Below are 24,899 nucleotides of genomic sequence, written 5' to 3' on the forward strand. Positions count from 1 at the left end.
GGACAAGCACAGCTTCTGGGGTGATGACCTTATAGCCCATCTTCTCCTTCCACCCATTTCTGCTTCCCTCAGTCTCCCATACTGTTACTCCCAAGAGCACACCCCAGTAAACATTCTGCATACAAACCTTTGTTCCAGAGTGTTTCCCAGGGAACCTGACCTAAGATATCCATTTTCAAAAGTATATACTAAGCTCTTCTTTAAGATTAGGAAAACTCACATAATTTTTTTTCTTTTTACATTTTTTAAATATTTAGTTTTGAGAGATAAAACATGAGCAGGGGAGGGGCAGAAAGAGAGGGAGACACAGAATCCAAAGCAGGCCCCAGCCTCCGTGCTGTCAGCACAGAGCCTGACATGGAGCTCGAACACATGAACTATGAGATCATGACCTGAGCCAAAATCAGATGCTTAATTGACTGACCTACATAAGTGCCCTCACATTTTTTTAATTTCCATTCCATTTGGGCCGCAGATTTTTATCCTACTGTAGTGTATTTTTATGTTTGAGAGCCTTTTTTGATTGTCCTGTCATGCTTTCTATAACTAAATTCTTATATAAAATTTAAATATTTTTATTTGAAGTCCAGTATAATTGACATACAATTAATTATATTAGTTTCAGGTGTACAATATAGTGATTCAACAATTCCATACATTACTCAGTATTCATCATAAGTGTGCTGTTAATCCCCTTCACCTATTTCACCAATCCCCTCACCCACCTCCCTTCCGTTTGTTCTTTATAGTTCAGAGTCTGCTTTTTTGTCTCTGTAAAAAAATTTCTTTAAAAAAATGTTTATTTGTGAGAGAAAGGGAGGGAGAGACAGAGAGCACAAGCCAGGGAGGGGCAGAGAGAAAATCTCATGACCTGAGCTGAAACAGAGTCAGATTCTCAGCCACCCAGGCTCTCCTGTAAAACTTTTCTTATGAATATAAGTTTCTATGTGTTAAATTTCTTCTGGACTAAGCTATCATTGCACTAATGAGTAATATGCATTTGATTGAAATAACATACAGGTATGATAAGTTTTTATAAATGTTACACATAAAAAGTGAAAGTAGAAATGCATCTCCTAAGATGGTGACTTCTAGGGGCATCTGGGTGGCTCAGTCGGTTAAGCATCTGACTTTGGCCCAGGTCATGATCTCGTGGTTCTTGAGTTCGAGCCCTGCATCAGGCTCTGTGCTGCCAGCTCAGAGCCTGCTTCGGATTCTGTGTCTCCCTCTCTCTTTCTGCCCCTCCCCCCTCACGCTCTCTCTCTCTCTCAAAAATAAACAAACACTTAAAAAGAGGATGGTGACTTCTATTTGTAATTAGTCTGTGTATCTGTGAACAAATACTATTTACGCTAAATGAGAGTGTGGACCCTCAGTTCTACTCCATTTTCTGTTTTATTCGTATAAATGAACAAATGTCAGATTTGTGCACATTGCATAAGAGATGGGAATGGAAGTGGTTTGGTGTTTTGTGCGGCAGTATCTTCTCTGACCTTCTTAGTGATATGCCAGAAACCACAGACTGAGAAAATACCAAAAATTATTTTAATGGCTTATCAGCAGACAACTCAATTAAGTACTCATTAATTTTCTTGAAAACAAAGAATTGAAAACCACTTGACTTGCAGAAAGATTTGTTAACCAGTCACCGAGGTCATTCCCATTCTCAATACCTACGCCATATTTCAAATTGTTCATCTTTTGTGACATCCCAGAGACAACACAGAAAGTTGGTAAATGAACGAAGAGCTGACACATATTGTGGAGAGAGAATGGGAGACTGGCAAAAGGGAAGACCTTGAGTGCAGGCTAGTTTTCGAGTCCATTGTATGACAAGAGTGCATGTGTGGGTGGAACACTTGGAAAGTAGCCTTGCCATGAATCCCTTGAAAAGCTTCATTTTCCCTCCCGGGGTCCACCCGCTCCAGCTTGAAGATCCCTGTGTCACATTAGTACCAAGCTCCCGAACAAGTAGGAAATTTCTCCTATAATTTCTTTCTTTAACGTAACCTTTACTTATACGTAGATATTTAATAAAGACCAGGAAACATCTGACAAAGGAGGCAGAGAGCTGGTTCTTAAACAGATTTTGGCAGCAGGATCTCTGTCCCGGGAATCTTCTGGGTACTCTATTTTCCCTAATAGAACGTGGGGGTATTGCATCATTGCAAAGTTTTGTAAGGGTTGCACAGGTTATTAAATAGTCTGAGACTCTTGGAAAGAATTTCAAAAGGAATGTGTATTCTCAAATAATGCAGCATTTTATCTTACAGAATTTATATTTCCCATTATAGTTTTCCTGTTATGGGGCATGGTATTAAAAGAAAGGAAAACACTTAACGTAAAAAGAAGGGTGAGTTTGAAAGTGACTTTGAAAGAATTCTAGCTGTATTTATTCCTTGTTCCCTTGTACCTCTTGCTGCTGGCTGACAGGGAGATTCTTTTAAATGACACAATCAGGCGATATAGAAGACTGGAAGGAAATATTGTCCAAGGTCAGATGTGGCCTCTCCTGGGCTGTCCTTGAGGCTGTTGGAATATTTCACTTATTAGATGAATCTTTAAGGCTTTCTTTTCCTTTCTCAAAAAATCATTTTCCAAGGGCAATAATTGTGGCCAAATCATTGGCCTTAGAAATGTTAAGGAACTCAACCATACTTAAAGCTTGTAACAAAGAATATAAAGCCACAGAAAAGGCTTTTCTTAAATTTACTTTTTTATTATTTTTTTTTAGAAAAGGCTTAATTAAGAAAAATTAAGTAGCTTATTCTGCCTACCTTTACTTTGGTTGTCTATTTTTCTCCTGAATTAATTAAATAATTTACCATATTCTTTGATTGGCTGTAAATATAATTCCCTTCTTGCAGATAGGGAATATTAATATTATTAATATATTAATGAGATTTGTTCTTTCCTCTTCTAAGCCAGCTGAAAGAGGTAAAAGAGAACAGGGAATAAATATAGTTGGAATTCTTTCAAAGTCACTCTCTCAAACTCATCCTTCTTTAGTTTCTTTATAAGTTTTTTCTCTTTCCTTCTACAAGTAAACAAAAACATGTATAAGTGTGCATATAGTGTCTTAGTATCCATTAAATACATCTCTTCCCAGAGGATAGTGTGTGAGATGAAAAACGTTAGCATTTGGAGTCAGAAGACCTGAGACTGACCACGATTTTAGACAAGACTATGATTTTGAGGGGCGCCTGGGTGGCTTAGTCGGTTAAGCGTCCGACTTTCGCTTAGGTCATGATCTCATGGTTCGTGGGTTTGAGCCCCGCGTCGGGCTCTGTGCTGACTGCCAGCTCAGAGCCTGGAGCCTGTTTCAGAGTCTGTGTCTCCCTCTCTCTCTGACCCTTCCCTGCTCACGCTGTCTCTCTCTCCTAGAAATAAATAAAACATTAAAAAAAAAAAAGACTATGATTTTGAGCTTGTCTTTATTTATTTATGAATTGGTGATAATTTTCCTAACATTATGTATATGAAAGACATGAATGCAGACATGTTTGAATATAGACAGTCAATATAAACAGCCCAATGAAACTGATTTTCTCTGGTTTATGAAGTTTAACTTTTTTAAGGAAAGGACAAAGAAGATTTTCAGTCTAATCTATTTATAAAGAATCATTCACATGTCTTATCTGTAAACATATAGTTTGTTTATGCTTTTAATAATGAAACTAGGGGAAAAATCAGTTTGGTTTCACATATAGTTTTATCAACAGAGTATTTGCAGAGAAAGATTCATTTAATCAAAATATCACAACACTGAATTTCACACTTAAACCCACATGCAGATTGTAGAATTATGTTACAGAATGTTTTGACGGAATGTGTTAAATATAAAAATAATTCAATGCAATTTCCATATAGCACATTGTACAAAACTCATTCTTCAATGGAATTAACAAGTTTACAGTCTTTCCCATAAGGTGCTGTGTCTTCACAGTGCTCTGTGGCATTCAGGTTGAGATCAGGAAAAACTACCATAGAGCTCCACAGTCATGCAGTTCAGTAATAAATGAAATCGGATATAATGTAAATGAAACCCACCCATAAAACTTAAGACAGATGATGGAGATCTATGGTGTGCTGTGGCTGACGCTCAACCTCAATAGGGGACCGGGCTGAAAGACTTCATAAACACATTATTGCAGTCATAATAAAAATGAGCTTAATATTGAATCCATCACTTTTATAGTGAGTGCCCTTTCCTAGACAAAGGAAGAAAAATAGAGAGACAGAAAGAGAGGGACACAGCGAGAAAGTTCACAATGCTTCTGCAATCCATTTTCCAACTGAGACTAATCCTCAGTACAATCCATAGTCCACAACAGCAGTTTCCAGACTTTAGAGTACATCAGAATTACCTGGAGGGCTTGTTAAAACACCAACTGCGTAGCCCCAGCCACAGAGTTTCCAATTTAATAGGTGTGAGATGAGGGTGGGAATTAGTATTTGGAACAGTGCCAGGTGATGCTGATATCCTGATCAAGGGACCACATTTTGAGACCCAAAGGTCCATTATAGCTTTGATCATTCAACAGCTCTTTTATTAAAATGAAACATACCTATAAAGAGAATATGCCTGGTCCCGAGGGACAGAGGGTAGGGCAGCCAGCATAGATTATACGACGATTTAGGGCAGCGCTTCTCAATTTTAGCTCCATAGTAGAATCAACTGAATTTAAAAAAACAAACAAACAAACAAACAAAAAACCCAAAACTGAAACACCTGATCTCTATACCCACCTAAACTAATTAAATCCAAATCTCTGGGGGAGGGGGGGCCAGGGGTTGAATCATTCATGAAAGTGCTCCATGTAAGTCTAATGTGTACTCCAGCTGGAGAATCACCGCTTTAGGAAATTTTGTTTCACCCCCTCATGTGAGAAAAGATGGCCAAACATATGTGCCCTTTAGGGTACTGCTATATGAACAAAGATGTCTTCAAGGAAATGGAAATCTCCAGCAGGCATGCCGATGCACAACTATTTCTAGTAATATCAAGGAGTAATTTAGAAAGTGATTCTGACTGTTGATTTACAACGCCCTGCAAGGTTAGTTCACAGGTTTGAAATAACAGAACTTGGGAAGGTGAGCAGTGCACTAATTTATTCTAAGTTTCTTTTCTATCAAATGACATCAACCGAAGAATCTAGGGTCTAGAATGTTGGTGTATGTGCTCATGTGCACCGTTTACCTGCTATAATTATTGATACTCATTTCAGTCAGCTAAATTATTTACTACTTTGATTTAAATTTGAATGGAGCTATAAATAAGGCCCCCAGGGACAAAATGCCACAAGCATTTATGTCTACCTCAGAACGCAGAAGTACAGAAACCCCCACACACAAAAACAAAGGGCATTTTGAAATAAGATTGCCGCTTTACTCTTCTGCGTAAATAGTCATCATAGGATGAGTGACTATTTCTAAATGTAGGTGAGTTTATGTGCCATGAAGTTCCTTTCTGGGGAGATTTACAGGGTTGGCGCAATCTTAGTCCTGAGTGTATGAGGAAGGACCTTTAGAGCTCATTTGCACAAACTAAGTCATTAATGCCCCAAGCCATGGACTTGAAATAAAACTCTAATGTATGAAACCGGGACTAATATTTGATTAGAAATAAAAAGGAATTTAAACAGATGTGAGGACTGAGCCTTTCAGGTGCTCTTTGGTAAAAGTCAAACACGTGAAAACTATCAGTTTGGTTTGAGCAGAGACACGTTGGCCAGGCTGAATACGTAACAGCCTCACAGCCCTCCATTAGGAACCAGTGGTCCGGAAGAGAGTGGCCCCGAAGAGGGTCCCGCAGATCTACTCAGCTATTCTCAAGGTGCTCACTGTGTACTGACCAGCACTGCCACATTGGGAATTAGCTCCGACAATACAATGATTAAAAAAAAAAAAAGATAAAATCTAAAGTTCTAGTGAGATGCTTGGTGAATCTTTCTCCAGTCTTCCAGAAGACATCTTAAAATATCCTGAAAAATAGTAAGAGGGACAGAACTATGAGTGAAATCACTCAGGGTAGTAGAAACAGGCACTACGGATAGGAAGGCATCAGGGAAATAGCAGGAATGGAGGAAATGCTAAAAGAGAAATTTGGCCTTTAGTTACAATCTTCAGTATTTTACATGTATTTTCATAATTTGTATACGTTTTAAATATTTTCATATATTTTATAATTTATGCAATATTTATATTAAACTTCACAAACACTGCAGAAAGGAAGGCAGAGAGCCCATTGGAAGGCAAATAATCACAGCCATCCTTTTAACCACTAAAAGGGAAATGAATGGGGAATAGAGTGTGATTCTTTTTGTCTGCGGTGTGTCCCTGTGGCCCATTCTCTTGATTTCAACTCTGGAGCTCCAGGAAGGAGACACGGATTTCACCACTGCGGAGAGCTGTGCCCACAGAGCAGAGAGGGGGACTCAGGGGCGAAAGGAGTGGAAGTGGGTCCCCGGTGCAGGTTGGCTCCACCCTGGCCTGACAAAGCCGCTGTCCTCCTGGGCTTGGGGTTAAGCGGCACAGAATTGGTGTGACTGTGCACAGGTGTGTGCACGGACTGGCGGCGCTTGGAGCCCGCCCTGAGAGCAGGGTACCTCAGGTGGGGGATCTGTTTGGTCCTGCGAACAGAGCAGGCTTACACTCACCTTCTGCCACAAAGTCTTAGGCCTTCATGTTGCTCAGGGAGACATGTGCGTTCTCACTTTCTTTTTCTCTTTGCACGGTGAGCTCCTGCTTCTCTTGGGTTTCAGGGCAATCAGGCTTTGCAGGGAGTGTTTCCACGCCCTGCAGGGTCTCCCTGCCAGGCTCTGACTCTCTCCCCGGGCACAGTCCTAGGCTGAATTCCTCAGCTGCACCCAACTCCTGCCCCCTGGCGCAGCTCCCCAGGCCCACCTCCTCGCCCACCACCCCCACCACCGACTCTGCGCGCTGCTGCGTGGTATCAAGTGCCCCGCCCTCCGGATCCGGCCCTGTCTGTGGGGCCTCCCCTCTCGGGTCTGAAGGTTCTCGTGGAGTCCCCACCCAAGTCCCTGTCGCCTCCTGCACCGCCGCCACCTCCTCCCTGCCCAGCTCTGTTTCCTCTACCACCACCTCGGCAGCTGCCCTTTCCCCCGGTAAGTCATCCACTTGGTGAGGCGTCTCCTTGCCAGCAGCATCTGACAAGAAGGAGGAGGCTTTATTTGCCTCTGTTTTCCCCTCAGCTGTCTTCAAATCTGCCAACACCCCCCTCTTCTCCTCGGCCGTTCCTGCGGCTCCTCCTGGGTGGGGATCTTCCTCAGCCACCGCCACCCCCCCTTGTAAGCTCCCAGCCCCCTCTGTGTCCCCGTGGGCCATCACTCCTGTCCCCAGGGGGCGATCTTTATCTGCCTCCTCTTCTGGGTCCACATCCATAGCTTCTTCACTCTGCTTTTCTGCCATCATGGAGTCTTCCTCAGAAACATCTTCTTGGGTCATCGCTGTGAACCCCGCTCCTTGCTGCCCCTGCAAGGGCCCTTCCTTATCTCCCCCTTCCAATCCCGCCAGGCTATCTTGATCTTTGACTGCACACTCCTGGACCTCACCTGTGGCCATGGTCATCACCTGGGGCACCTGCCCCTCTCCCCCTGGCTCAGTTTCAGGACCTCCAAACATACCCTCCGGCTCAGGGCCTGGCCCCTCGTCCTGCCCTGAGGGAGCCCCGTCCTCCAGAGAGAGCGGTTCTGCTCTGCCTCTGCTCTGCTCTGGGTCCTGGGCTTCTCTCAGTCTTTCCCCTCCTTCCTCTTTCCTCAGAGCTGTTGTGTCTTCCAGTGACTTTTCATCTGCAGGTGCCGCTTCAAACACAGTCCCCTCTCTCTCTCTCAGTGAATCTCCTCCCTGCGGCCCTGTGTCTGTAGGTGATTCAGATGCCCCTATGGGCGCTTCACCCTCAGCATCACACGCCATTTCATTTGGGGGGACTTGTGTCTCTTCCTCAGGTATCACTTCCTTCGTGGTTCCCTGCTCTTCCCCTTTAAACTTTTGCTCTTCTTCTAAATTGTCTTCACCCTGACGAGCATTTGCCCTCCTCACCTCTTCCCGCTCAGATTCGGTTTCCTCCAGAGGTGCCTCTGGCTTCTCAGTTTTCCTCTTCTCTCTCGCTACACCTAATTCCTCAGGTAACATTTCTTTCCTGTCATCTTTGTTAGAGTCTGCCTCAGTCTCAGCCTCCTCCCTTTCGGTATCTTCCTTACAAAGCTCTTCCTGGCTGTCCTCCAAAACTCCCCTCTGGGGAGCCTCGGCCTTCTCAGGAGTTGAGGAGTTCAAGGGTGTCTGCGTTCCCATAACCACCTTCCCCTCTTTGGCCGGTTCCTCTCCCCCAAGCACTGCCTCTTCTGAACCATCCTCTCTCTCAGATGCGGCATCTTCCATGGCCCCCAGGTTCTCTAGGTCTGTAGATGCTTCCTGTTCACTGTTCGTCATATCAGGCTTTTCAGACCCTGCCTCGCTCACAGCCTCCCCTCTCTCAGCCTCCCTCATTTCCACTGTCACTGCCTCCCTCAGAGCTGCCGCCTCCGGAACACACTCTGAGTTCCCAGGCGCTGTCTTGCTTGCAAACACTGCCTTCTCTGAGCCCTGCTCCTCCTCAGCAGCCACCTTCCGTGTGTCCAGCACTGTTGGCAGCAAGGCCCCCTCTTCAGGAACCTCATCCTGACCTTCATTCAGACTTCCAGAAGCTCCAGCTGTGTCTTTCCCCTGGGGGCTTACCTCCTCAAGACCAGGCCTTTTATCCCCTTCTGCTTCTGCTATGCCCTGAGGGATCTCTCTTTCCTCTATAAACTGTTCTACTAACACTGGCTGCTCTGCGGTTGACTTCCACTCCCCCAAGGGAACCTCATTAACCCTGGGTGTTTCCCACAGCGCTGCATCCCCTTTCTCGTCTACTGTGTCAGCATCCCTGTGCCGGGGAATTTCAGCTTCCTCCACTGCCTCTTTCTTCTCCAGTATGTCCACTTCTGATGCAACTTGATTGGATTCCTTGTTTAAGTTGAGTGGTGCCCTTTCCTCCAACACAAAATTCCTATTTGGTGCTATAAAATAAGGTTAGAAAACAAGGTCGCTTTAATCAAAGTGCACAGGGAGGAGATATTCTGTATAATCATATGTGAGAGCCAATGATATTATGTATAAAATATTTCCTCGATTCTATGATGCCATCTACTATAACATGCACCATGATTTAATAATGGCTCTTCGTGATGAAAAGAAGTGCTATCAATTTAATGGACACATTGATTTGAAAGGAAAATTAAATATCAGAAATGTTGAAAACAAAATCTCCATGTCTTACAGTAATCTCTCTCTCATGCACACACATACCCATGTGCGCGCACACACACACACACACATCCTACTTTCATTTGAAATATTAGGACTAGCAGAAAAATATACAATAAGAAAAACAGTATTTCACTCCTTAGAAATCATTGTTCCCTATAGCATCATAATATGCCTGTCCTCAGCCTGTGTTTCTTGGACTTGTGTGGGCATTTGACAACACAATCACAATACAGTGTGAGCTGATTACTATCTCATACATTACTCCCACATTTTAAAGCTACTATATCTAGATTTAGTCATCAAATAACTTTATAGCTCAAGGTAAGACTTTTTACTAAAGACACCAATTTGTACTATAGGTCAAGATACCTCCCATCTAAGTTCAGAAACTGATTTGCCTTTGGCAAAACAGGATCACAGAACAAGACAGGACTTTGTAGTCTGGGACAAATTTCAACATAAATAACCTTCTTGAAGTATTTCATAAGTTCTCATCCATATTTCCCTAGCAAATCTGGGTATACTAGCCATCATACTTCAATAAATGTACGTTCAATATATTTCTTAAAGGCTTCAATGCATTTCTTACTATTTCACAAAGACATGCATTTCTGTTGAAATGACCCATGCAAAATAAATAAAGGTATGCCATGCCAAATACCCAAAGCATTTAAATTTTCCAGCTGCAGAACAATATTTAGGGAGATAGGAAGTTCTAAAATGATCACCTTAATAATTTCGTTATCAATCTAATCTTTTTAATTTATAGAGGCCCATGGGCTCGAAGCCATAAGTTATCATACCAGTGTGTCAACCTCCAAATTATATAAACTTATAAAGTAGGCAAATGTGTCTTCCTCATATTTTCTATTTCTTGTCTTTTTGGTTAGCCATCTAACCCCCACCCCCAACCCATTACCAACAATCTACCAGCAACCTCAACCCCTGATCTTCCTTCTTCCCTATTCTGATACCCAATTTCAGGACTGTATTATCATTCCATTTTCTCCCCTAACACAAAACACAGCTGTCCTTTGTGGCATTTCCTTGGTCTGTTGCAGCTATTAAAATAAACCATTTTGAAGTAAGGAAGTGATAGCTGATATTATTTCTCTTAAAAATATATTTGGAAGGTAACTTTTGATGTCTTCTTTCAAAGAGGTAACAGAAATTTCAGGTCTGTCAGTAGGGTTGGTATTGACTTTTATATGTGGTCCTCAGCATATCACAGGAGTTATTTACTAAATTGTACCTAGAAGCAGCCAGAGGGAAATGTAGAGCCCAATGTTCATTCAGAGAATATGTAGCCAATTCACCTGAATTTTATTTCATTATTCATATTTCATCTCATTGGTCCATTGTATCTCATTATAGATTATTATTGGATTTAGAATAAAATTAAATTAAAGCAAAGTGTGTTAAGTCTCTTTAATAGTATATCTGTTGCTATTCAAATTCCTGCATGAAAGTATATTAATAAATCGGTTATGAAAAACATTTAAATAAAATTCTCTGTTTTGCTAAGCTGGACTTTAAATTTATGGATTAATTAAAGAACATTAAGGAAAATGGGGGAATAAAACTGCCTAGACACCATATAATAATATACTGTGCCTAAATTCTAGGAGAGAAAGGGCTAATAGCATCCAGCTGAGCTATTATATGAACACGATCACCATGGGGGAGTCAGACATGACATTCCTGAGGTAAGAGAGAGAGAGAGTAATTGAAATCCTTCCAAGAAGTATCAGTATGAAAACCATGACGTGTTTTTTGATAGTAACATCATGGACTTTGGGGGGAAAATGAATATAAGAGAGCAAGCAAAATTCATAAACAGAGGCAATTCGATTTAGTGGAATGAGTGGTGGACTTCGGGGTCAGATAGATCTGGATGAAAACATCAGCTCTGCCACTTACTATGTATGTGAACTTGAGAAACAACACCTTTCTAAGCCTTCATTTTTCTATCCATAAAATGAGAATAGAAACACTCAACTCACAGAATCCTTGTGATAGCAAACCATCAAATGCTTAGCACAGTTTCTGGCACACAGGACTCCCTAACGAGTCTTCCACACTCCTCCTCCACTGCTTACAATAAACCATATTTTCTTGCTTGAATCAGAGTTGATCAAGAATGACTGCCGTGCCCACATTGCAGAATATCTGTGAGTACACTGGAAGACCTCTGGTGGAATGGCCACCACAAAAGATTTGGCGTCTCTAAGCCCTTGGGGTCCTTCTGTAACTTGTCTGCTTCACGTTCAAGTGTCATCGGCCCTCTCCACGTTACTTGGGGGGAACTGGAGCTCAGGGAAATGGCATATGTGCAAATATTCTGGCTACTATTTATTGTGAGTAATATAGTCCTTTTTCTCTGACCCAGGAGTCTTGTGTCTTCTGCTAGCACCATGAAACTATGGCTGGCAAATTCATTTGCTTGAAAATAGGCTAAAATCTCAAATAACCTCACAGTGCTTAATGACTGTCATTAAAAATTAGAAGTGGGGGGTAATGTGACCATGGGATGAATAAAATAAATAACCCCTCCCCCTATATACACACACATAAATTCAAATCAGGGTGGTTTTAAAAAGTCTAATACTAAATAGGGAGAGACTTGATTTCAAGGGCATGGGATGTTTGCCCTGATGCATATGAGTCATGGTCTGTTGAGTCACTCTAATTGGCAATCTTGCAGCTGGAATACTCATCACCAAGAGCCCAGGTCATATGCTGATGACAACAAATTCTTCCCTAATTTAAAAAAATAAGGCGTTCAAATAAACCATTGTGAAATGTGCCTTGGCTCTCTGGTCTCCAGTGGGTCAGTAAGGCAAATCTTCCTCCCTAGTCAACTGACTGGGAGGGCAAGTACGAAATAAGACTGATCTGAAAATCCCTACTGATATTTTGTTTTATAATCTAAAGTCTTTTTTCCCTCCAATCTAGGCACTAATCCATTCAAAAAAGAGTAATAACCTCATATCTGATATCAGCTTTAAAGCTCCCCTAAGGCCTCTCAACCACCTCCTGCCATCAAATTCATTAGTTGAAAAGAAAATAAGAGTGGAAGAAGGAGGAAGCAAGGGTCGGAAGATGAAAGGCAGAAACGAGGCTGTCTTGCAGAGGATTTTTCTAAAGGTCTTTCCTAGGTAATGATGTGCCCTTACCTGCACCTGTGTCAATCTCCGGCTTCCTCCAGTGCCTTTCCCCCTCATCTGTGCTGCTAACACCAGGCTCAGTGTCAGAGTGACAGTGGCAGCGAGGTTCCACAGCTTCTGCTACAATCTGTCCAACTGCTTGGAGATCACATAAGATATCAAAAGGCATAAAAACAGGTCATGGGAATATTGCTGAGCTATTTCACATCATTTCAGCAAGGGGGTTAATTTTAAAGCTTTCACATTAAAATGTGACCTTGTTTTTAAAATCTATTAAGAGTAAATAGCTTCCAAGCCGTGATTTCAAAAACACAATCGAAGATCATGAAGTAAAGAGATCCATGCAAAGAAGTACTTCCAACAAAAGACACAATAGCCAGAAGCAGTGACAGATTTGCCAAACGCACATGCAATGAAATGATTGAAAAAGAGGTTTAGTTGCCTTTTCCTTTCTAGAAATACGTGTTACGGCTTTTTATAACACCAATCATCACTGCTCTTTGAAATTGCTAAAACTACCAGAGCTGACTATACTATGAGCATTTCATCCATTAGATTTTAGTGATTTGACCCCAATACTCACTTCATGTGGACAGAGCAAAAAAAGCTATTGCATGATTCCTATATATTTGACAGTAAAAGCTGTTGTAGAAACTGCTGTTATCTGCAGCTGATTACTAGCCATGGAAATTCCGAAACACAATAACCAAAGTTCAAATCCCATATACTCCATACTGTGTCACCTTCGGTAAGTTCGTTGACTTAAGCCTAAGCCTCAGTTTACCCATCTGCCAAAAAAGATACCTACTCAGTGGTTATTGGAAGGATTAAAAAAAGCAATATATGTAGAGCATGCTTATCTTGCACTCATTAGCAGGTGCCTGATGATGATAGCTCTGATGATGATGAGCATGTCTATTATAAGTATAACCACCCAATCTGGTAGGATTCTAGGCAACATTGTAATATCAATTAAATTTGTCTTTGGCTTCTGACATGTCCCTGTCTACATCACTTGCCTATCATCTGATGATTCATGTTCCCAAATCACTGACATCTACCATTATGCTACCTTCTGGTTAATTAAAGCTCACTGGAAAACACTAGATCTTGATCTGCCCTCCCAGATAAGAATCTATCTCCAAAATACCCTTTCCTTCCTCCCTCCCTTCTTCCTCTCCTCCTTCCTTCTATATCTATCTTCCTCTTTCTCTTTCTCCCCTCCTGCCTCCCTCCCTTCCTCTCTCCTTTCCTTCCCTCTTTTCTTTCTTACCTTTTCCTTTTCTTTCCTCTCATGTATTCTGATTCAATTGATCCAAAGACTATACTTCAAGAAAAACAATTAGAATGTGGTCTCTTGCTCACTTTAAGGTGACTTGTTAAGGGATAGTTACAACCTGATCCATCTGTGTTTGGAAGCAAATAGTGAAATGTCTGTGTCATGTGGTTTTTGGTGGGAAAAATGGGGTGACTTAACTTTATTAGTCTTAAGAGAACAAACATGAAAGTGAAAATAGGTGCATCAAATAGTTCAGGTATGTATTCTATTTAAAAAGTTTTTGAACATCAGTTTTCCTCATTCATCCAATATGCCAAATTAAAAAGTTTTTTACAACAATACAGTTGAGATGACATCAACTCATGACAATTAGATTATAGTTGGGTTTGTTATCAAGTCATTCTTTATTTTAGGAACATAGTATTTATAAGCTAAACATCATCTTGCCCACTGTAATAATGTTAACAGTATATAACTAATGGGTTTAAATAAGCAGTGTTTTATGTCCTTGTGTATAAATTTGCTTGGCCGATTTCTTGAGCAATAGAAATCCCAAAGACAGTGGGGCAGGAGGATGGGAGCAAGTCTGGTTTCATAGCAATTACTTGAAGCTTTGTTTCATCAGGGCCAATGAGACATCTGGGTTTTTTCTCTAAGTAGCCCATAGACTATAAAGAAATATGGTTTGTTATACAAAGATCGAGTCATTAGGTTGTACACCTCAAATAATATCATGTGCATCAATTATACCTCAATAAAAATGTTTAAAGAAATATGGTTTACAGTAATAATAATAAACAATGATTAAAATAAACAATTAGCAACTATTGAACCAAAAGCTATTCTAAGAAGCCAAAAGGTATTAGCATAATGTGGAAATTACAACTCACTCAGAATGGACAGTGAAGCATGTAGTCGCTTTGTCTCAGGACTGTCATCAGCACTTGGCCACATCTGCTTGCTTGCCCCTGGAGGGTTGGGCTTTGAAAGTAGATGAGAAGGCTTTTGGAAGTAGATGTATAGTTAGGTGATACCTGCTTCAGATTTATTGAGAATGGGACCCTGGCCTGAGCATCAAGGACTTATTAGGTAGGAGACCAGAAAAGGCCTCACTTGGTCATTTTTCCCTCAGATGTTCTGAAACTGAAACTTAAAAGCAAGAACTTGACCAGGGTCTAACCTTGAGGGTTTCTACATAGAGGAGAGGACTGTGCACGCTGAGCCCCGCCAGCACCAGCAATGTGACACATCACTTTGTGTCCTTAACTACTTAGCTCTTCACCCCCCGAGACTCCTCTCCTTCCCTCTCTCTAAAGATGACCAATAAAAGCAAAGGTAACTGTCAGTTCTCATAGCCTTCGTAGCAAAACAGAAGAGGCTCACACAGAGAATTTCTTAGAAAACAACCTTTTCCACTCAAATGATATAGAATATTTTAAGATGTTTTTTAAATACAAAAATATTATTACCTGATAATGTGAGCTTTTTCATTATGAAAACAAACATATTTTAAAATAATATATACAGTACTTTCCTTAACTAGGGAAATAATTCTTACCTAAAACCTTAAAAGATTATAAAGTACAAAAAAAAGAATAAAAAGGGGCATCAGGGTGGCTCAGTCAGTTAAGCATCCAACTTCCACTCAGGTCAGGTTTGAGAGTTTGAGCCCCACATCAGGCTCTGTGCTGACAGCTCAGAGCCTGGAGCCTGTTTCAGATTCTGTGTCTCCCTCTCTCTCTGCCCCTCCCCTCACTCACACTCTGTCTCTCTCTCTCCCTAAAAAATATTTTTTAGGGAGTATTTTTAAAAAGTAGAGTAAATGGGGTGCCTGGGTGGGTCAGTCGGTTGGGCATCTGACTTCGGCTCAGGTCATGATCTCACAGTTTGTGAGTCTGAACCCCATGTTGGGCTCTGTGCTGACAGCTCAGAGTCTAGAGCCTGCTTCAGAGTCTGTGTCTCCCTCTCTCCTTGCCCCTCCCCCACTCATGCTCTGTCTCTCTCTTTCTCTTTCTCAAGAATGAATAAGCATTAAAAAGTTTTTTAAGTGGATTAAAAAGAGTGGGGTCTGTCTCTCTCAGTCCCTCCCCCACTCATGATCTGTCTCTCTCTCTGTCTCTCAGAAGTAAATAAAACATTTAAAAAAAATCATAGTTTCACCACTCAGAACTACTAGTTAAACATTTGGTGAATCTATGTAAATTTTTACCCTCCACTTAGATAGCTAACATTTTGTACCCCATTTTATTCATTTACTAATATATTGTGATTATTTCCACATTTCATCAAATTAGAAAAGATTCTTTAGTAACTGCATAGAATGTTCTAATAAGTATTTACTAAAATTTGGTTAACCAGGAATGCCTGGGTGGCTAAGTTGGTTAAGCATCCAACTTCAGCTCAGGTCATGATCTCAGGGTTCATGAGTTTGAGCCCCGCGTCAAGCTCTACGCTGACAGCTCAGAGCCTGGAGCCTGCTTCAGATTCTGTCTCCCCAGATCCTACTCTTTCTTTCTCTCTCTCTCTCAAAAATAAATAAAACATTAAAAAAATTGGTTAAACATTTGCCTGCATTTAAATATTGAGTTATTTCTATTTGTGTGTGTGTGTGGGTGAGCACGTGCGCGTGATTAGAAAGCTATTTTAAACACCACTTATAATCATGTTTGTTTTATCCTGACTATTCCCTTAAGGCAAATTCCTGGAATTGGAATTGCTGGCTCAAAAAGCATATTTTTGGAAGCATTTGATACATGTTTTTTATGTTCTTCAAAAAAGAGGTATCAACTAACAATTTCACCAATAATGATGAAAGGCTGTGTGTCCCTGTGCTTTGTCAACAATGTCACAATTTCCTCCAATTCTTTCTATGTTTGATAATTCGTAATTGAAAAGTGGTGACAAGGATAGAGTTTTCACTATTAGTGGGCATGCTTTCTAAATTCATTCCTTCTTCTCTGCTTGTTTTGAAACAAAATAAACTGATCCCATCTGAAAACATGCTAATAATCCTGAACATTTCAATATCAGAAGGAAGTTTTGCTAAGAACTTCTCACCTGAATTTTAAGAAGGTAAGAAGTCCATAAAGGCAAAGTGAAGACATACCCAAGTTTATCCCAAGTTCCCAGTCACCTTTCATGCCACCCGTGTGCTTCAATCGCTCTTCGCGTGGCCAATCAATTACCTTCCGAGCAAGTCACCATGACAAACTTCATGACTAACACCATCTACCTACACAGTAAAGATGCTCCTGCGTTACCTCTGGCATTGACAATGCAGACCCAGGATTAATTACAAACTCAAGACCACAGCTGTTCGGAGATAAGAGCTGCAGAGAGCTAAAGTCTATCTTCCACACAGTAGCTAGAATAGTCTTTCTAAAACTTCCAGATGGTGGCATTTGTATGCTCAGACTTTTCCAATGGCTTCCTCTCTCAGGATAAAAACCTCACTGCGGCATGTAAGTTTCTCCCTCCACCTCATCTCCCACCACTTTCTGGCTCTCCTGTTCTGATCCTGTCACACCACGCTCCTTGCCAGATCCTTCACTCAGCAACGATGCTCCCCATTTAGGATCTCAATTTGTTATTTCCTCTCCTTCCTATACTCTTTCCTTAGATGACCACCCCTTCCTCAAACCATTACTCTGTCCTCCTCCCCTCATTTATTTTTCTTCTACACTTAGTCCAGGATACCCCATTACTTGTTAACATTTTTACTTGTCAGATATATCTCACTAGAACATAAACTCCGATATGGGCAAGAACTTGATTATGTTCACGCCAAGAATGGTGTGACATAAAGCAGATAACCAAAACATATTTATTGCCAGTAGAAATCTATTGGAACAAATAACTACATGCTTTCACAATTCATCCAGAAATGGTATTTAGACTGCAAATCATAACACATGATTGTCTTGTTCTCTCATCAGGACCATCTAACTTGCCTGCATGATGATCAAACTGAATATTACGTTAGCCATAACGTTATTAGTTTTATATTTCCTAGCCAAGCACTATGATGTCTTCCCATTCACACACAAAAGTATAAAATCCCTACTTCCATATATATTTTACTTTATGCTACAATACTCTATTCTTATCATTTTATTTATATTCATAATGTATAAATTATATTAACTCAAAAATTAATCTACTTTAATTTTTCCACCGGAACATAAAGCAAAGATCACGTCACAATGCGTTAGGACAGCTTAAACTGCATATAACAGAGAAAAATAAACACATTAAAATAACACTGTGCCCCATCATATTGAATTACCTCCCAAGGACACTATCTCATTGTAGCTAGCAATTATAATCTTTTATTTCATCTACTTCACTGCATATAACACATCTTTTATATCAGTTCACCTGATTTGTTAGTGACAAACCCCAATAAATAATGTGAGATATATTATAATATAGAAGGAAAATATCACTTTATGCTATCAGTCTGAAAGGTATGTAGGCACTGAATATAGCACTTTACTACTTTATCCACTGCTATGATCTTAGGTGAAAACAATTTAGATGAAGTTGTGTTACCTTGGATGCTATAAAACATCACTAACTGAATGTAATTGTGATAGCCTACAGACCTGCTCTTAACATAATCACAGTTTTCATTCTAAATCTGGTTGAAAATGATTAATTAAGCACCATACAATATGATAGATAATCTTCTACACATTATCTCACCCCCCATTTTGACCAAAGATTCTAGTCAGAGATCTAAATAAAATAATACACATTTCAATCTTTACCACTCCTTATGATCTAATTTACATAAGCTGTATTTTGCAGCATAATCACCTATGTGACTTTCACTTTAAGCATTCACTTTGGTCCCATCCCTCTCTCCCTGAGCCATCTAACTGAAGGCTCAATTAAGAAAAAGGAACTAGCCATAACCTCTTTGCTTGGCATCAAGCAAATTAGGACCCAGTGTATTTTATCTGAAATTTTCTTAGATATGTTTATTCATAGAAGGAACTTTGAGACTATTTATGAATTCTCTTAATCTGTTATTTTAAGTATTTACAAATGTATTGTATCATTTCCTTGAATATACTTAAAACATCAGCACCCAAGAGTTACAATCTATGCATCCTTGAATTTGGATAGCCCTAATCCTTCTACATCATTCTGAACATTTTACACGTTGGTTGCTTATTTGTTTGCTTTTAGTCTATCAATGTTTTATTTTCCACCCTACTTTATTATCTCTGCCTCTATAACCCAAAGTTTTATTCTTTTATGGAAGATGTGTCATAAAACAAATCTACCCATTCTTGCACGGAAGGCAAGATATTTTTTTAAAAATTTGCAAAGTTATAAAATACTCAAGCAGTACGATGGCATACTATGTATGGTAAATAAGAATAAAATACAGTTATGTGCACTGATAGGAAAAGATACTGAAGATACAGTACTAAGTGAAATAAAAGACAAGTTGTAAAACAAATGTATCATTTCCATCTGTATATAAAAATAATATATGTATATATGTAATATATAAACTCATTTATATATGTGTATAGAGAGAAATTTTTCTGGAAATCAGACCTAAAAATATCCTCCACAGAGTCATCTCTGTCTCATGGGAAAGAATAGAGGAATAAAAGGAAAACTGGCTCTCATTTCATTTTCTTTTCATTCTCTCTGTTCTGTATTGTTTAAACTTTTTAGCAGTATTTTGTAAAGAAACGCATTTTATCAAAAGCCATAAAAAGTAATCCAGAAATTACTTTTTGGAACTTATCCTAAGAAAATAACTATAAGCTTTAAATTACCCTAGGTAATAAGATACTAGAGTCCTATTAATAGTAGTGAAAATAGGAAAAATATAATAGGGTAATGGTTAAATTATAAGAAAATCACGGAGTGGGATAACACACAGACATGAAACATATTTGTAAAGATTACATAATAACATAAAAATGGTATAGCATTAAGAATAAAAAGCAAGGTAAGATATTTTATGAAAAATATGACAACATAAGTTTGTAAATCCTCAGTTTAGAACCTGATCAAATGTATGTAATCTTGTGTGTGTGCTAAATCTATGGGTCATATTTTACATCTACTCTTCTCCATTTTCTGTTATTTCATGTTATTTCATAAGCTATTAATAAAAAGTAAACACTGACAGAGAGTCTTGGTACATGTATTAAAACCTAAGAAAGATAAAAAAGTCACAAACCTTGCCATCTAGTGTTGAACCTGCCTTGATAAAAAGATAACAAAAAGATAACAAAATGCGTTAGAATCATAGATGCTTCTATGTTCTAAATCAAGAGCATAGACTCCTCATAATACTTAAGGAAAATATTCAAGAAAACCTACACACTTTTCATTTCACACACCTGGAAAAAAATAAACCACCTCCCTTTCTTCCAAGTAGCACAATCCTCGTCCAGTGTTTCTGCTATTCCATCCAGCACCGAAATACAGCCTGCATTATATGCACCTTACTTTACAAAAAGATGTCTATGTACACAAGTCCAGGCAAACAATCTATTTTTCTGAAGTGGAGGTAAAAGAAATCATAATAATATCAATGTTACTAATGAATTTTAACATCTCTACTTTTTTTGAGCAGCAGCTTGCAAAATTGTACAAATTTCCTAGATTATATGTTATACCCTCCAGAATTGAGCAATAAAATCTGAGATCAAAGACTGGAATTATCTTATAAAAGGGTTTTAAATGTATTTTAACAAGAATCTTAACTCATATATGGAAAAATCCTTTTGAAAATATCAGGGGTCTTTGTATTATAATCCCAGGGCAGAAGATGGAAAACTTTTTCTATTTAGGGCCAGATAGTGAATTCTTAGGGCTTTGTGGGCTGTATAGTCTGTGCTGCAACAATTTAACTCTGCCCTTGCAATGTAAAAGCAGCCATTAATAACAAACAAATGAGCATGGCTCTGTTGCAGTAAAACTTTATTTTCAGACCCTGAAAGTGGAATTGAATTGAATTTTTACATGTCATTACATATGATTTTTTTAAAACTTTTTCCAACCATTTAAAAATTTTAGTGGTGCCTGGCTGGCTTGATCAGAGGAACATGTAACTCTTGATCTTGGGGTCATGAGTTTGAGCCCCCGTGTTGAGGGTAGAGATACTTAAACAAGTAAATAAATAAACATTAAAAATTAAAAAAAAAAATTCCTAGCTCACCGACAATACAGAAAAAAAATAAATGTGGTAGGCCAGATTTGACCTGTGGGTTGAAGTTTGTCAAGTTGTTCATTCCAGAATTATTCATATTTGCTACATCCTACTATCTGAAATGCTTTTATGGTCCTCCATTCCATCTTAAAAATCATATCTAACCCTTAAAGCCTTCTTCAAAAGAATCCTTCACAAAAATATTCAAAGTGTATTTAACCAAACAAGGACTTTCCCCTTCTTTTGAAATGCCACAGTATTTGCACTTTCTCAGGTTTTACAAATGACTGCTTACCGACCTGTGTCCACTTCCTGGTGTGCCAAGCCTTCCTCTTAGCATTTGATGGTAGGCACCCTCCCTTACACATTTCTTATTGACCATGGTGCCCTTCACATAGTAGAAAGTTAATGATAATGATTGAATTGAAAGATAACTATTCAACATCCTCAATTCCTATATGTAGGTCACAGTGGTTTCATAACAGCTTTTAAGGTCCTATAAATGTTAGAAACATTAAAAGTATTCATAAGTGTTAAAGCAGATGGATTTTAGTAATATTAAAATATGAACACGAACTTTATCTTGGAATCAAGAAGAATGCCAATCGTGTTGGCGAAGGAGACAGATGAGAGGGAGTAGGGAACAGAGAGAAGAATTACAGGGCACAAGATCTACGTGACAATCAGATATCTGGCAGGTCCAGCTGTCCACAGGACACAACTTCGTCCCTTAACTGTCCTCCTAAAGTTGAGAAAAATATCAGACTTTCCACATGTCTAAGGTCCTGGGACCTGATTACTGTGGGACACTCCCCACTCTTCCCATGTCATATGGAACTGTTCTGCATACTCACTCAGGAGTCCCTGGATCAGAAAATTACTCAGTGTCAGAGAAGAACTCAAAGTAAAGTTAGGATTTTTCTATGAAACTTTCATATTTTTATCTAAATTTACATTCCTATTGCACAGATACAATAGAAAATCCTTAAAAACTGGAACTACTCTTCTTGAATTCAAATCCTAGGAATGCTTCTTATTAGTTGTATAATCCTTGACAACTTATTCAACCTCTCTGAGCCATAATTTTGTCATCTGTAAAAAAAAGAGATGATGATAATAGAATGTAACTCATGGGGATATTGGGCTATTGTAGGCAGTAGATGAATTAATATATGTAAGTGTTTAGAACTGGTGCATAAGAAGTACCTACCAATGTTAGCTCTGTGTGTGTGTGTGTGTGTGTGTGGTGTGCATATATATTCATACATGTATATATAAATGCATCTATATCTAAGAACAAATAGTATTCCTAGTATTAAATAACCTCTAAAAATCCACACATACCCTTGCCTTCAGACACATAATGTGTTTTATTTGGTTCTTGAGATAGAATTACCATAAGAAGGAATTTACAGAAAATAGGAAACAAGCTGTATAAGATTTATCAAGTAATTTTAAAAATGCAATAGAAGAAAAACAGCAAGCTGAGTGTACATGTATGATTATGTGACGAAGAGAGAAATAAGAAAAACATTGAATGCCTCTGGCATTACCACAATAGTATTTCCCAAGCTTTGGCAGAATGCAATGACCAAATCAGCTTCCATGCATAGGAACAATGGCGGGTCAACTCAATGGCCATACTTACCACCTTTCTCCACCCTACTGGGACCTGCCTTTTTGTCCTTCACCTTAGCGGTGTTTCCTTCCCAAAGCTTACTTTTATCCTTTTCTTCTTCTTTCTTGGAAACATGTTCCCTGGACTTCTCAGATAAGCCTTCTGCAATCACTTGGGTTGCTTTCTCCATTTCTTCTTCAAGAACATTCTCCAAGCATTCTTCTATTGGCAGAGGCTTGGTCTCTACATCTGCTGTTTCTATTTCTTGGTCTTCAATTTTAGCTTCTAGGGAATCCTCAGTTGGAAGGTGGGATTTTGCTGCCTCATCATTTTCACTGGACTCCTGAGAAGATGAACTTCTGGCACTTTTGTTTGGACTGTTCTCAATGTGGTCTTCCCTGTCCCCCAGTGTGGATTCATCTTCACTGCAACTAGAACATGGGTGACTTCTGGATGAGGACGATGAAGCAGTTTTTATATCTAAGAGACAAAAATGATGACATCATTGCTTTTCCATTAAGCAATCGGTTTAATCGTGGGAATTATGTTAGCAATAATCATACCAAAAGTTTAGATTTGATACCCTGTTCACATAGATTGTGCATAATTATCAAGATAAAAATCTATGTAGGGGCACCTGAGTGGCTCAGTCAGTTAAGCGTCCGACTTCGGCTCAGGTCATGATCTCTCTGTTCGTGGGTTTGAGCCCTGCATCAGGCTCTGTGCTGACAGCCAGCTCAGAGCCTGGAGCCTGTTTCAGATTCTGTGTCTCTCTCTCTCTCTCTCTGACCCTTCCTTGCTCACGCTGTCTCTCTCTCAGAAATAAATAAAACATTACAAAAATTTTTAAAAAAGATAAAAATCTATGTAATCTGTGAGTCTCTAGAACTTTTCAATAGGAAATGGCATTTAACTGAAAACCAACTGTATTTATTTATTTATTGAAAGCCATTTTATTGGAAAACATTTGTAAGTATTTTATTATAAAAGTAACTGATTAGTCTTTTACTTATTAAGTAAGAGCACTTATTTCATTATCATCTTTGGTAGCCACAATATTCTCTGTGCGTAAAATTTAAATTTGTATCTACTGTAATATCCACCATACCCAGTTATCAAGGTGTACTAGAAAGATCTATGTGTTTGCAGAATACCAAGACACTTTAAAACTATTTTGAGGTGATGCTTATGGGTGTGTATAAGTGTGTGTGTGTGTGTGTGTGTGTGTGTGTGTGTGTGTATGTAGGAGGAGGAGATATTGTCTGATCTCTGGTTCCCTCAAAAGCAGATGCTGAGGTCAGGATTCATGGGCAAGTGATGTACTAAGGATATGCATTAAGGAGAAACTCTTGCAGGTAGATTAGAATTTTTCCTCCCTTAAGGAAGGAGTTAGGCTTTCATACTCGGCTGCAGTCAGACATGGCTACCGGCCAACCCCAGGGGAGAGTAAACTCCGTGGCACTTTCAGGCGCTTTGCACCTGTGGGTGAAGCAACTCCATGGCCCAGGGCTGTCTTCTAAAAAGTATCCTCTGAAGAAGGTAGAGAGTGCAGGAGTTGGGAGATGTGCACACGGAATCAGTAAAAGGGATTTTGGGAGATCGAGGCAGTATGTTGATGTGATGCAACAGACGCGCAGTCTAGAAACTTACTGAAGCCCAAAGTATACCTAATACCCAAAAACACTTTCAAAAATCTCCAAGAAAGCAACATACATACGGGATCTCTGGAAGGAAGATGCACAGCCTGAAAGTCACGGCATATGCTGTGGGCCAGAGAAAGACAAACTTGCTTTTGAGTTTTTAACCAATAGGTCTGTGTTAACAATTGTGTTTTACAGAATAGTTTTTGAGATGAAATATCCTACACTTAAATGCTGCCTAGCTTTCTTGTTTTCTCTTTTCTGTGTTCTCCTTACTCTTTTCTTTGTTTCTTTTATTTCTGCTTGGCAGCTACACAGATGGCTGTAGCAGCTGATACAGACTTTAAGGGAAGAAATACCTGTCTTTACTCTTATCCTTTTCCTTCACACCCTCCAGCCCAAATGGCTCTCCGTGACAGGGCTTAGAATTTTAAGTATAGTCACAGAGACTTATCAGAGTTTCCACAAAGATTTGAGAGATGCTACACAGCGGTAAAAAAACCAAAAAAACCCCCACAAACTCTAAAAAGCCTTTAAGCAACACAACCCCTTAAGCACAATTCCATTTGTTCTTATCTCTCAACTACCTTGACAGGCACCAGATGACCACTGTTTCTCAAGGGAACACAAACTTGAACCACTCATTCTTTATCTCCATTTTATAGAATCTGGAGATACTGTCTCTCTGTAGGGAACACACAGA

General features: G+C 39.5%; 1 protein-coding gene across 1 annotated transcript in view; it reads right to left on the reverse strand.

Annotated features, from left to right (window-relative positions):
* Window positions 1-4,239: 4,239 nt before the first annotated feature.
* The window catches only part of ERICH3 (glutamate rich 3), a 111,708-nt gene continuing 91,048 nt past the window's right edge, over window positions 4,240-24,899 (reverse strand). Inside the window, 4 exon segments of the mRNA XM_077779001.1 lie at window positions 4,240-5,984; window positions 6,660-9,059; window positions 12,486-12,611; window positions 22,587-23,036. Of these exon segments, the coding sequence (XP_077635127.1) occupies window positions 6,676-9,059; window positions 12,486-12,611; window positions 22,587-23,036 (2,960 nt within the window). The 3' untranslated portion in view covers window positions 4,240-5,984; window positions 6,660-6,675.

The sequence above is a fragment of the Crocuta crocuta genome, unplaced genomic scaffold (assembly GCF_008692635.1).
Source record: "Crocuta crocuta isolate KB4526 unplaced genomic scaffold, BGI_CrCroc_1.0 scaffold58, whole genome shotgun sequence".
Classification (NCBI taxonomy): domain Eukaryota; kingdom Metazoa; phylum Chordata; class Mammalia; order Carnivora; family Hyaenidae; genus Crocuta; species Crocuta crocuta.